General features: G+C 43.9%; 1 protein-coding gene across 1 annotated transcript in view; it reads right to left on the bottom strand.

Annotated features, from left to right (window-relative positions):
- The window catches only part of LOC147106305 (protein O-mannosyl-transferase TMTC2-like), a 141,859-nt gene that overhangs the window by 37,152 nt on the left and 90,161 nt on the right, over positions 1 to 14,546 (bottom strand). The window contains exons 5-6 of the mRNA XM_086009296.1: positions 10,257 to 10,342; positions 9,039 to 9,223 (exon numbers count right to left, since the gene is read on the bottom strand). Coding sequence (XP_085865422.1) covers positions 9,039 to 9,223; positions 10,257 to 10,342 — 271 coding nt within the window. The remainder of the gene's footprint in view (positions 1 to 9,038; positions 9,224 to 10,256; positions 10,343 to 14,546) is intronic.

Raw genomic sequence — 14,546 nt, 5'->3', positions numbered from 1 at the left:
TGCAATTAAGTGGTGTCTGTTATAGTGGGGGTGTCTTGTAAGCTTAGGTACATAGTTATGATGTTACTGTCGGGGTTAAGGATTCTGTGGCCATCTTTCCCCCACAGAGAGACTTAGACATAAGTGACTTTAATGTGTGTTTTGGCCAGAAGGTTGCCTGAAAGGGAGTTGTTTCTCCAGACAGCATCATGCTGGGTTGGCCATTATTGGCAGTCAAGAGGCAACTGGAATGTAGCACAGGCAGTTGTTTTCCACAGTCCTAAACAATGGCTCATTCGTTATCAATCTGTGGTCATCCAGGAGACAGCTAGCATCCTGGTGTTGACACATTTCCTTGATATCTGCTGGGCTTTGAACAGGGGCTTTAAAAAAATCATCAGACAGCCAGGAAGTCAGTGTAGGCAGCAGAAAGGCTGTGAAAGTGAATCAGGTAGCAGCTGGCTGCAAGTTAGAATCTCTGCCGTATTCAGGGAGAGGTTGTGTTTTTACACAGTAAAAGGCCTACCGAAGAGGGTTCTGCTTTTATAATAATACACAAACAGAAGTTGACTTTTACCATATTCAGTGTAAACTACTGTGGAATAAAGCAGTTTACAAGCCCAACCAAAGAGCATCTTGTATAAGGGTAGGTTTTAACTTCCGACAGGGACAGCAAATGGACAGTAGCTCGCAAGAACAAACCCAAAACAAAAAACTATGAAAAATGGTTTGACCCAGATTGCCATAACATGAGGAAAAAACTTAGAAAAATATCAAACCAAAAACACAGACAGCCGGAAAACGAGGAATTACGCCTTACTTATTGTCAGACACTAACACAATACAGAAACACACTCAGAACCAAAAAAGAGCAGTATATTAAGAATACACTCAGCTCCATTGAGGAATCCATTGATTCCAATTGTTTCTGGAACAACTGGAATACATTACACAAAAAACATGACGAATTGGCCATTCAAAATGGAGACACATGGGAAAACCACTTTGAAAAATTATACCAGAAAAACACACTAAGGCCAGAGCAACACCAAATATGCAAAAAATTGGAAAAGCTCGAAATGGCCATAAAAGATAACCAAAACCCGCTAGACTCCATAATAACAGAAAAAGAACTAGTTGAAAAACTCAAGGACCTGCGACCAGGAAAAGCTTGCGGTGCAGACGGCATACTAAACGAGATGATTAAACACACAGACAATAAAATGAAACTGGCTATCCTAAAACTCTTCAACTTGGTTCTGAGTGTCGGTTACTTCCCTGATATCTGGAACAAAGGACTCATAACGCCCATATACAAAAGTGGGGACAAAGTCGACCCAAATAACTATCGAGGCATCTGTGTAAACAGTAACCTGGGGAAGGTATTCTGTAGTATCATAAACAAAAGACTTACAAACTTCCTTGAGGAGCACAATGTCTTGAGTAAAAGCCAAATTGGATTCCTGCCAAACTATAGAACATCAGATCATATCTTCACCCTACAGACCCTAATTGACAAACACGTTCATCAAAACAAAAGCAAAATCTACGCATGCTTTATAGATTTCCAGAAGGCTTTCGATTCCATCTGGCACGACGGTTTATTCCTGAAACTTATCGAAAGCGGGGTAGGGGGAAAAACATATGAAGTAATTAAATCAATGTATACAAACAACAAATGTGCAGTTAAAATTGGAGACAAACAAACAAAATACTTCCCACAGGGGCGGGGGGTGACGCAGGGCTCGCCCATCTCACCGACACTCTTTAATATTTACATAAATGAATTGGCAAAACTACTTGAACAATCTACAGCACCCGGCCTCACCCTATATGAATCCAAGGTTAAATTCCTCCTCTATGCAGATGACCTGGTTCTGCTGTCACCAACTAAGGAGGGTCTACAGCAGAACCTGGATCTGCTGGAGTCGTTCTGCCAGACCTGGGCCCTGACAATAAATCCCCAAAAAACCAAAGTCCTTGTGTTCCAGCAAAGATCCAGACATCAGGGACCCAAAATAAATTTCACACTAGGAACAACCAAAATTGATCAAACCACTAACTACACATACTTGGGCTTAAAAATCAGTTCTACGGGAAATTTTCATCTGGCTGTGAATGAACTGAAAGAGAAAGCAAGAAGGGCTTTCTATGCCATTAAAAAATCAATCCAAATAGAAATCCCAATTAGCATTTGGCTCAAAATTTTCAAATCAGTAATTGAACCAATTGCACTCTATGGCAGTGAGGTGTGGGGACCGCTAACACAACAAGAATTTGCAAAATGGGACAAACATCCAATTGAGATCCTACATGCAGAATTCTGTAAAAGTATCCTCCGGACTCAAAGGAAAACCGTAAACAATGCATGCAGGGCAGAACTAGGCCAATATCCATTAATAATCACTATCCAAAAAAGAGCCACCAAATTTTGGAAACACCTAGAAATGAGCAACTCCCAATGCTATCATTACGAAGCCCTGAAATGCCAAGAGAGGACCATAAAGAAGAATACCCTCAGTCAACTAGTCCTGGGACTCAGTGAAGTAACTACTAGCACTACTAACAATAACCAGCCCCAGGACAGTGACAGCGTAACACAAAGAATTCGACCCAACACAATCGTCGCTAAGCAAAAGGAAAAATATCTGTCATATTGGGCAGAAACAACAAAAACCCAAAGCAAACTCAAATGCTACTTGGCCCTAAACAGACAATACAACATGGCTGATTACCTGACCAGGGTAAAGGATAGCAAACTGAGAAAAACCTTGACAATGTACAGACTTAGTGAACATAGCCTGGCGATCGAAAAAGGTAGACACAGGCAGACCCGGCTACCAAGAGAGGACAGGATATGCTCTCACTGCAGTCAGGGAGTGGTGGAGACAGAGATGCACTTCCTCACAGCTTGTAGAAAATATCAGGGCATAAGGGAGAATTTCTACCCAAAATTCACAAAAATATGCCCGGAATTCAGAAATTTGAATGACGACCAAAAACTCCCATACCTACTAGGGCAAGAGAGAAATTGTGTAACCTTAGCGGCATACTATGTTACAGCTTGCCATAAACAGAGGGACAACCACTAAATATAAGAAAAGAGTATATACAAATTATATGAATGTATATTTATACACTCAGGGATATATCTGTTTGTACACTGTATGGATAGATCTGTATTTTTGTGTACAACCATGAATGTTTTTCGATGCTTTGGCAACATAAGATGTACCTTGTCATGCCAATAAAGCGATTTGAATTGAATTGATAAACCATTACACATCCTGCCTAATTTTTCTTTCCATTGAGGTCTAGTGTTAACGCAGCCTGCTTTTGGAGAGGTGAAAGGAGTACACAAGCTTAACACACAGAGGTTCAGTCAAGATCACAAGGGAGTTTTCTTGTTACGCTCCCGGGTCTTGCTAACACGCTAGCAGATACAGCGCAAGCGGCCAAACTGCTTAATGGAGCGACTGATACCACTGCACCCAAGTAGGTACCTGCAGCAGACCCGAATTCTCAACAGTTACCTTGTCACTATTTTGCACTGTGGGTGATTAGGAAAAAGGATTAAGCATGCAAATATTTTTAAACTGTCAGTTGCAGTAACACAGTTCAGAAAGAGTGCTATTTGACACACTATAACAACAGCTGGCATTTATATAGCGCCTTTAAGAACAGGTTAATTCCCCCAAGGCATGTCGCAGGAACATAATCAGTCAAAAATTAACACTGCACCAATGACGGAGATATAAGGAGGGGTGACTAAAAGCTGGGTTTTAAGGAAGTTCTTATAGGGAGGACAGAGAGGTAGAGAGACAGAAAGATCTAGGGAGGGAATTCCAGAGGTTAGGATTGAGATGGCTGAAGGCATGGCCGCCAATGGGGGTTGAAGCGAGTAGGGAATGCATAAGAGACTAAAGCTAAAGGAACACAGGCCGAGATGTTCCTTACTTCGGCGGGTCCGGGGCGGGAGACGTCATTGGCGGGTCCCAACCCCACTGCTGGCTTCATCCAGCTCTGGAAAATGATTTTATGTTGATGGGGCTTGTTAAGCCCGTCCAGCGCGTTTCCCGGTCCAATTCGAGGAAGTGGGTCTGATGACGTCATTTGATGATGCGTCATCAGCCGATTTCCTTAAAGGGCCTATGGCCAACTTTCTTTTGAGATTTGTGCTGTCAGTGTTCTACAGCACTGAAGTGCTGCAAACACTTACAATGACTGCACAGAGGTGCAGGGCTGCACCCAGGTTCTCCCATGACTCCCTCCATATGCTTATGGAGGGAGTCACAGCGTGCAGGGAGGTCCTCTTCCCTTTCAATGGGCAGAAGACACCTCCCCAAGAGACCAGCACAGCCTGGTTGCACATTGCAGAGGAGGTCACAAGCAGGGATGTCATCAGGAGGACCTGGGTGCAGTGGCACAAACCTTTTAATTATCTCATTAGATCAGGAAACGTTAGTACAAAGCCACCTTTATCCTGCTGTGCCTCTCATTACATCCCCATCATTCTGCCTTCCCTACCCTACCCCTGCACATCATTACTCACACCAACTTACCTTGCACCTCCACCCATCCCTCTCTATCTACATTATCACATCCCCATCTCACTAGCCACCCCTCACATTCACCCTCATCCTAATGCAATCATGCAAACTAACAACACACAAAGGTAGGCACTTGGGTATTTTATGCAATGTTCATGTGAAGTTTCTGTTAATGTGCTGTCAAACATTGAAACCTTTATTTGCAACACTTTGCATTCTTTGACAGATTTGTGTGCACCTTTGAAAGTGACTTAGTGAGTGGCAGTGAATGGTGAGACATAACGGTATCCCCCGCAATGGTGATGAGTGTGAAAGGAATGGCTTGGACATTGTAGGGATGCTTTATGGTGTTGGTGTGGGATGGTGCCAACCTGGCGCATCATGTGGCAGCCAGGGTGTACAGCCACAAATGAAGTAAATCTGGCCATGGTGAGGCCATCCCTGGCCTCCTAGCCAGCAATGTGGTCAAGTGCTGATGCCCTCTGCCCTGTGCAACATCAGGTGATTGCGGAGAAGGTTGGTGTTTTTGTTGGTGCTGCTGGTGTGCCTGGTGCTGATCGTGGTCGGATTCTGAGGACCAAGGTGAGACAGTATAAAGGGCACCCATGTTGATGGAATAGATGGCAGGTGAAGTAGAGATGACAGAAGCGATCTGTCAATGGTGAGAGAGTTCTTCCAATGAGGTAAGAGTAAGTGAGTGGAAAGTGGAAAGCCTGCAGAATCTGTGCTGGAAATAGACTGAGAAACAGTTTATGGCTGAGGAAAGTGATGATCTATCAGGTGGGAGCTTTTACTGTACATTTGAAGCTGTCAAGCAATCAGCTGGAACAATGGCTACTGAACTCCTGCCTCAGGTTGACAGCCATGGTTCCTGAAGTTAAAGTGAAAGGTAAGTTAAAAAAGCCTGTTTATGATCTGTCGACTAGATGTTAATGAGTTTCATTGGGTTGCCCGCCACTGCCTGTCGGGTCTGCTCAGCACTAACAGGCCCGACATTGGGAAAGGCGCATTGCGGTGGGTTGACAGCGGGGTCCCGACTCGCTGTCAAAAAAATCAAATTTCCCAACTGACCCACCCGCTGACCTTCGCCGCCCCCCCCCCTTCCCGGAAAACTCCAGCCACAGAGTTTTTTGAAGGTTGTAGGGCTGGAGGAGATTACAGAGATAGCGAGGAGAGAGCCCATGCAGGGCTTTAAACACAAGGATGAGGATTTTAAATTTAAGGTGTTGGTGAACCAGGAGCCAATGTAGGTTAGCGAACACAGGGGTGATGGGTGAGTGGAAATTGTAGCAGGTTAGGATATAGGCAGTATTGATTTGTATCAGCTCAAGTTTATGAAGGGTGAAAGATGGAAGGCCAGCCAAGCGAGCATTGGAATAGTTGAAAATTATAAGCTGTAAATATATCCGATAGTCATTCATGGTTTTTGGATCATGGGTTCAAGCCCACTCCAGGACATGAGCACATAATCTACTTCAGTGTAGGGAACGCCGAATTGTCAGTGGGGTTGTTCTTGAGATGAGACATTGGAGGTCATTTTTAATTTCACCCTAAATGGGCACAAAGTCAGTAGTGTATCCTTGGTGTCTGCCCAAAGCCACCATTGGGAGACAGAACCATATTAAGGTTCAAGTTTCAGCTGAATTTAACCGGCGAGCTGCCAGCGCCAAACAGGCGCCCCACTCCAGCTCACCGGATTTAGAAGGCTGAAAATCAACAGACTTCTGCATGGAAATGGCCAGCAGGCCAGGCCTGCTGGGGGTGGAGGCCGATCCCAGGATGGGGGTTGAGAACAAGCCAGCAGCAGGCCGCTGTAGTATGGTGGGGCCCATAGTAACACTACTGTTGTTCTAGGCCCCACAAAAATTCCCACCCCCCCACAAAAAAAATTCCCAGGACAAATATTTCCCAGCATTCTAAAGTTTGCACGTGATACGAAATCTGGCAATGTAATAGGTAGTGATGAGGATAGTTATGGACTTCAGGATGACATAGGCAGGATGGTGAAATGGGCGCAAGCATGGCAGCTGGAGTTCAATGCGGAGAAGTGTGAAATGATGCACTTTGGGAGGACTAATATGGAAAGACAGTATACTATAAATGGCACGATTTTGAAAAGTGTAGATGAGCAGAGAAACCTTGGTGTCCATATACACAAATCCTTAAAGGTGGCAGGGCAAGTTGATAATGTGGTTAAAACAGCATATGGGTTACTTGGGTTTATAAATAGAGGAATAGAATATAAACGCAAAGAGATCATGCTAGAACTTTATAAATCACTGGTGAGGCCTCAGCTGGAGTATTGTGGACAATTCTGGGCACCACACTTCAGGAAAGATGTAAAGGCCTTAGAAAGGGGAGAGAGGAGGTTTACCAGGATGTTACCAGGAATGAGGGACTTCAGTTATGAGGAGAGGTTGGAAACGTTAGGACTGTTCTCCTTGTAAAAGAGAAGGTTAAGAGGTGACCTAATAGAGGTTTTCAAGATGATGAGAGGTTTGGATAGAATAGAAAGAGAAAAACTATTCCCTCTGGCGAGTGGGTCAATAACCAGAGGTCATAGATTTAAAATCATTGGCGAAAGATCTAGAGGGGAGATGAGGAGAATTTTTCTCACTCAGGGTTGTTGAGACCTGGAACGTTCGACCTGAAAAGGTGGTGGAAGCTGATTCCATCAATAATTTTAAAAGGGGGTTGGCAGGTCCTTGAGGATGAGGAACTGACAGGGTTACGGACAAAAAGCGGGGATGTGGGACTAAGCACGATCGCTCTTTCAAAGAGTCAGCACAGGCACCACGGGTGGAATGACCTCCTTCTGTGCTGTAAGTTTCTATAATTCTATGAATTATACAAAACTGCTCACTTTACATCAATGAATATATTTTTTGTCAGCACATTACTGTAAGCTCTGTCCATCTATTTTCCTACCCATGAGTTACTTCTCGGTTGAAAAGGTACCTGGTGGCACATTCAACAGGCAGAATGCAACCTAATCTAATGCCCCTTTAGCTGAAAAGGCTCAGGGGAGTACTGTGTATTTAATGTTTGATTGATTGTTTAAAGATATTTATGTGGGATAATCCAGATAAGCTTGAGAGCTTGTTTAGAATAGGATCCTGCTGCAAGATGGGAGACAGACACCACATAACACATGAGAGAAAGTAGCTATAGCAGTCTTCAATGGCCCCTTCACGTTGCAGATACCAGTCTGAGGCCAGCATTTGCTTTAGAGCAGTGCAAGCCAACAGAACCAAGTTATACTGCGAGCCACCAACCACTCTCCTCATGCAAAGCAGAGTTCTTTGTGTGCATACATAAACGAGAGCCCACTCAACACACAATAAAATTATTTTATGCATTCACATTATTAAAGATTTTAGTGCCGAGAGAAAAAATCATTCTATATTTCATGTACAGAATTATAGTGCGCCAAATTTAGAAGAAAAATCCTATTTCACTCGCTTTCTGGTTTCACTAGTTGTACTGGAGACATCCCCATTCCAAGTACTGGATGGCTACCAGTACCCACATGAGTAGCACATTCCATTTTCATCAAGTCCCACAGTAACTTCAACCATGTAAGAATAGATGGAAGGTCAGGTTAATCAGCCATGCTACTTACTACACTGACACTGACTCCATCAACTTACGGCTGCCAGGTTTTATTTTTTGTGTTGAGAGGGGATGATCTCTGTAGCATCCATGAAAGCTACCAGAAAGCTATACCTCATCCTAATGTTTAGAGCATGAGACCAGTAGCACTCACTAACAACAGACCTGTTGCACATAGCCACCAGCCGCATTGATCCAATACATATTCCAGCCTGTGTTAAGCTCACTCCAGGCAAAAAAATGGGGCAAATATTTACATTTCTCAGGAAACAATAGATTTCTCTTGAATACCATTTGTCTCTGGAGTAAGCGGAAGGTTTTAAATCTTCAGATTAGTAAATATTTTACATTCTTTAAACCTGTAGTGGGTATCACAGACGCCAATGCTTTATTCTTTTGACGGTGGACCAGCTATGAACCTGGACCCTGAATCAGCCTTTGGCATTGTGGTGATTATTCTCTATGTTTAGTAAGAAGTATTGTGATTGGTTGTTTGTTTCCTGCCTTGGGATATATGCTGTAATCTCATTGGTAGTTGATGTCATGTGATTTGTGGTGGCCATCTTAAATTCAGTTCTTTCCAGCCTTTAGTTGGGACTGGGTGTTGGAAGTTAATAAAGCCTAGATTAGAAAGGCAAATCTATTCTTTATTTCAGGCATGTAATAAAATAGTAAATTGTCTCAATGGGTTTGACTGATACTTTAATTTTGTTAGGCAAGGGTATTGTTAGGCAAGGGTATTTAAGGGTTACGGAACCAAGGCGGGTAGATGGAGTCAAGATACAGATCAGCCATGATCTACTTGAATGGCCGAATAGGCTGGAGGGCTGAATTGCCTGTTCCAATGTTCCTTACATGTTTCCACTGTTACAACTGCACTTCTTACTCCGCTCCTACCTCATGCTGTCCTTGTTCATGCAGAAGTTTGCCTAAGTTGTATAAGCAGCTTGTTACTGAACTCCTGTGAGTATGAGGGTCTTTGAGGTTTTCATCGGAGATGTCAGCACATATAACAAAGGTTCTCTTGGCTTCTTCTAACCTGCCTTGGTTCATTAAGATAATCCCAGTGTTCAAGTAGGCAGCTGCAAGAAAAAAAACAAAGAATAAACAACTGTCAGAAATGTTAAATAAGCACAAGGGATATGTTCCCTATGTCTGTGTACTACAGTTGACATTTGTCACAGAAGTCTGGAATTTCTATAGCTAAGCATTGACAAAGATACCACAGATTACTAGTATGTTAATACGCATATAAAATACAAAATAAATTGGCTCCATTGTTGAAGCAGTCATAGACAACAGTTGAACGACTGAGGTGAAACGGCAGTGAAATGTAACACCTTGCAAGATGAATGAATGGACCTGGTTAACAACTCCTGTACAAAACCTATTTCTATGAGATTATGTGCATGTTTTTCTCTCACTTATGTACATCTGCTAAGGCCCATTTCCCAAACACGATCTTAGCCAAAACTATTGGCCAGATGACCCACTTCTTGGCCTCTTTCTGGGGAAATACTTGGCTCGCTAATGGCCATGGCTAGACCAGGAATTCATTGCAATGAGATAGTGTGGGTGAATCCATGCCCTTCTACTCTGTGGCACAGCCCATTGGTGCACTATTTGCACAGTGCCATTGCACCCATCAGATGGAATACATATCTTAAAATAAATATGGCCCTCCATTCAAAAAGTGGTTTCTGCCTGGCCTTTTGTCATTTCGAATGCAATGTGGAGTTTTGAGCAGAAACATGTGGCAGAATTAAAAATCAGTACATCAGAACTATTTTCAAATAAAAAGATTAATTGACGACAAAAAAAAACATTTTCAGCTAATTGAGCAGAAACTGTTGTGAAATCAAGCTTTCATCACTGTTGTGAAATCAGGCTTTCATCGTTATTACTGTAAAGAGAAATAGCCATAAATTACCATACTGACATTTTAATTGGTTAATCATAATGAGCGTTGACCAACTCACATTTGGTTTGTTTTAAATTAATACTCCAAATCTGGATATTGTGGCTATTTTATTTTAACAAGAAAATATAACTCATTAGCTATTTTGAAATGCAAAAGTCTGTTAATGTTTTCAACAACGTTACTTAGTTACTTACATGCCAGGGTAGGCCTGCTACCAATTGCCAATTTATAGTAATGTAGGGCCTCTGAGAACCGGTCATTTTCCTGTAGAAGGAGCCCTCTGATATAAAAAAAAGTGTAAAATATTTATTACAAAGACTAAGTCATTACTGAAGTAAAAGTGTACTGAGGCAGCGAGCCTGTCACTCGGAGAGGGCCAGATTAAAGACAAATACTATATCCCAAATACATAGAAGAAAATATTCCCAGTGTGGTTCATAACTGACGACAGCAGCATTTCCTTTTTTCAAACTAAGGTTATCAAATTCAGCAACAGAAACATCTTTGCAATGGTTTCTGTCAAGATAATTTGATAAGCATGTCCTTCATACTGCTTGTGAATTGTTGCTTATCCACATGCCCCTGTGATGTAAGATTCTTATTGTCAGTGATGTCCAGAGTCTTATGTGTGTGTATCTGTCTTTGGTGGCACGGGCCTCAAGGGCCAGTTGTTACCTGTTTCCCTGTTCTCTATGGATTTGCCTGCTCCAATGTTTCTTTACATTTCTCTTTCCTGCATTGGTCATTTTTCTCTTGCTTTTTTTATTGTTCTGCTGTTCCGTCCTTTCTAATCTAATCTTTCTTCTTCAAGATTCCACAGGTGGGGATGGTCATGAGGCATCCTCTGATAAATGAATGCAGTAAGATTTTTGGAGAATTACTTCAAGGTTACAGCAGGTGGCAAGATAAATATTGCAGCTAAGTATAGGACTATTCTATAGCCCCAATTTTAACCACCGCACGCAAGAGGAGATTGAGGTGCTTGGGGAGGGGGTAAAACTATCATCAGCGAGCCAAATCGCACACGCGCCCTGCGCCAATTTAACAGGCGCGTTTCGAGCCATGTGACATTTTCATCCCGGGCAGGTAAGGACTTCATTGAGATTCAAAAGTTGGGGTCTGATGATTTTATTCAGAACTCAAGCACATTTAACATTGAGCAGCGAGGGCAACGCCTGTTACTGGCATCAACAGGGAATCCCGGCCCCAGAAGAGGGCCGGAAAGGTTCGTTATTTTTACTTATTTTAAAGAGTTCATTGGGGGTCAGGAAGACCTTGAAACAAATTTTTTTTTAAATCACAAATTTAAATTACTGTTGCCATCTTTGTACAGACCCCTGCCAATGACAGTTCAGGCCATCCTAAATGTCACTGTTACCCTCTAGCACCCACCTCTCTATGATATGACTTCTGACAGCCATTACAAACATGCCATTACAAAAGAATCCTGTTCAGGGAAAACAAAAAAAATGTCCTATGTGCAGATTTACACTGATCCGCAGATCTGACATTTAGCATCTAAATATCTGGGTATTTTCAAATCTTTATTTTTTGCAGTTATCTCTCCCCTACCCCTTTCCATTTACACTGGTGTAACATTTGCATATTGATTTATTATTGGCCTGTAGGCATCTGTAAGGAATACCTATTATATTCACATGTGATCACATGCTGAGTTGTCATTGGCCTGCAGGCATCTGTAAGGACTGCTATTGTTTTGGAGGACCCAGGGTCCTGACTCCATCTTGTCCACACGGTGCTGGATGATTGAGAAAGCTTACAGACCTGACGCTTCATTAAAAGAGTTTAAATTGTAATACTCCGTTGTCCTGCAATTTATTATTTTTGTACAAAGTGTGCAAAACAAGACAACTGGCACCACAAGCAATACTGGTACAAAAGAAAACTCAACTGTTATCTTATATACTCTCTTTCCACTACCAAACTCGCACTGCAAACTATGTACAATGCATTATACATTATGCAATAAAGGTAAAGTTAAAGTTCAAAACACTTGAGCATGGAATAGCAGGGCTTCCTCTGGCTCACGTGCAAGTTCCAGAATAAAGCTGTCAAGTGGATTTGTAGCAAAAATAGGAAACAGTTGCTGGAAGTAGGCTTTCAGCCTACACCATCCTGCCATTCAGTGCCATGGAGTGAGAGTCAGATTCATAGCTCTTTGTCAAAGCCACTCAGAAGCTCCTGGATTAAGCAATTGCCAATGGGTAAGACTGGTACATTGACTTGGACTCAGGCAGCTTGAGCATTAAGGTAGCTGGCATGCTACAGCCTAACCTGTGGAGGTCTTTTCTGCACATTGAAGGAAGGTGACCATCACCCAACTGACGAGGAAACAGACAGGGCAGAATAACTGCGGGAATTGTAACCTGGCGGCCTGGTATGAGAACATGTGCTCACATACACACCATCATTCCAGTTCTGATAAGGGGTCCATACCAAGAATGTCAACTTATCTGTTCTCTCCACAGATTCTGACTGACCTGTCAAGTGCTTCCAGCATTTTCTGTTTTTGTTACAGATTTTCAGCATCTGTAGGGTATTTTTTTTTGCTTTTTGTTTCTATCACGATTACGTTGAAGAAAAGGAAGCAGATGCTATTGAAGCTCTACACCTTCAATTGATAGAATGACTATTTGGTGCAGTATAGTGTGTGCCCATGTTATCTCAGGGGAATGGTAGTGATGCACTCATACGTTAGATGATTAGTTGTGCTGCTCAACATGCCATCAGGAGGAGTTCCTGGTACCGGCTGTTTTCCTAATGAGGGCTCAAGTCCATTCTTGTTAGTTGTCTAATTACCAACTTGTGACTATTATCCCTTCCTGGAAGGGGAGAGATAAGCGAGTCTTTCTGGGGTCGAGGCAGCTCCGAGATGACACACCTGTGATGAAAGTTCAAAAGCAAGTTAACCTCAGTGACAGACTTAGTAATCAGGTGCCTGAGCCATGTAGGTTCATAGACTCCAGGGCACTGTTGGCAATTGGCCAGATTCGCTGCTCCCCAAATGGGACTTGGAAGGGTACATCTGTTACTGGGGGCTGGGGTTCTTCCCACTTGTTTCCAGGTCACGCTACAAGCCAATACCCTACCGGGTAAGGTAGACATGGCTGAATTAGAATGGGAAGCTGATCAGTGATTTGTGAAGGGAGGCTGCACAGTTTTAGCTACTTAAGCCGGCCGGCAGGTAAGGCCTGTTGGGAGGGGGTGCTAATTCCTGGGAAGGGGTGGGGTGGGGGAGGGGAGGTGTTGACAGGGGCCAGAGGAGCCCCACAAAAATCTTAAATGCAATTTATGCCAAAAGTAAGTTTGAATTTCTCCCTCCTGTTGAAAGCTTCCCAGTGAAATTGCTGGGCAGATCCAGTAACAAGTGGGGGCAGGGGAGAAAAGAAGGCTACAAAAGAATGGTCTCACCCACCCACTGTTGTCTTACCTTCAATCAATTTCTGCAGGACACACCTGTGACATTTCTCAATAAGTGCCTTAAAGAAAAGTATTTTTTTTAAACTGCATGGAGTGAGTTTGTGCATTTTTTTTTATTTTTTAAAAGGGCTAGAAATTCAGCTCCTTTGCGCCTCTGTTAGCGCCTCGCCTCGGGTGGGAGTTGCCCTAACTGGGTACGAAGGGCTTATCGCCCGGTGGGGGGGGGGGCGAAAAAAGCACCTCCTGAGAAATTCGTCGGGGCGTTGCTGAGGTACTACCCAGTAGCGCTGCGTACCCGCTGGTAGAGCCCGGGCAGCTGCGCCTCTGGCAATAACATCATCGGTGTGCAACGTGACCCCTTAGCGCCCCATGGTAGAAATTCGGCTGCGCCCCGCGAGGCTGCTGTGGGCCATGTCAGCACCAGCCTCGCGGGTCGCGAACCGGTCCGGCCTCTGCTCACGGGGTGGTATTTAAAGGGGAGGTGCGGCCACGACCCACGCTGCCATCGTTTCTTGGCCGACCTGCAGGTCAGCCCTCCGTGGTGGGCTGTGGCGTGGTCCTGGCTGCCATCACACAGCCCGGCACCGCGTCTCTGTGCCAGGCTGCGGCCACGGCACCACGCCGCCCTGGTGGCCTAGTGTGGGCCATCGGAGGCCCTGCAGAGTGCGCAGCGGCCCTCCCCTTTAACTGCAGGGGAGGGGCGTTGAAATGCGGAGCCTCCGCGGAGCACTGCCGATCGCGCTCTGACATCATCTCGGTTGCTGCCCCACCAGGAAGTAGAGTGCCCAAGATGGCACGCCACGTCCTGTGCGGTGCGGTAAGCCGAATTTAGCGTCCGGGGCGGTACTTCCGCGCTGGGCGCTAAATGTCCAGTTTTAACTTGGTTACCGCCCCCAAATGGGGCATAACCAAATTTTGCGCAACCAAATTTCGCGCCCAAAGTGTTTACATATTTTTAGAGGCATGTCGCAAGTACATCCAGTGAAATCACTTAAAAGGCAGGAGGCTGCATGAGCTGGTGGTTGTCATGTTAAATTATCACT

Source organism: Somniosus microcephalus, chromosome 16 (genome assembly GCF_052327205.1).
Source record: "Somniosus microcephalus isolate GS21.2 chromosome 16, FLI_Smic_1.0, whole genome shotgun sequence".
Classification (NCBI taxonomy): domain Eukaryota; kingdom Metazoa; phylum Chordata; class Chondrichthyes; order Squaliformes; family Somniosidae; genus Somniosus; species Somniosus microcephalus.
This window is presented reverse-complemented; position numbering and strand designations above follow the sequence as displayed.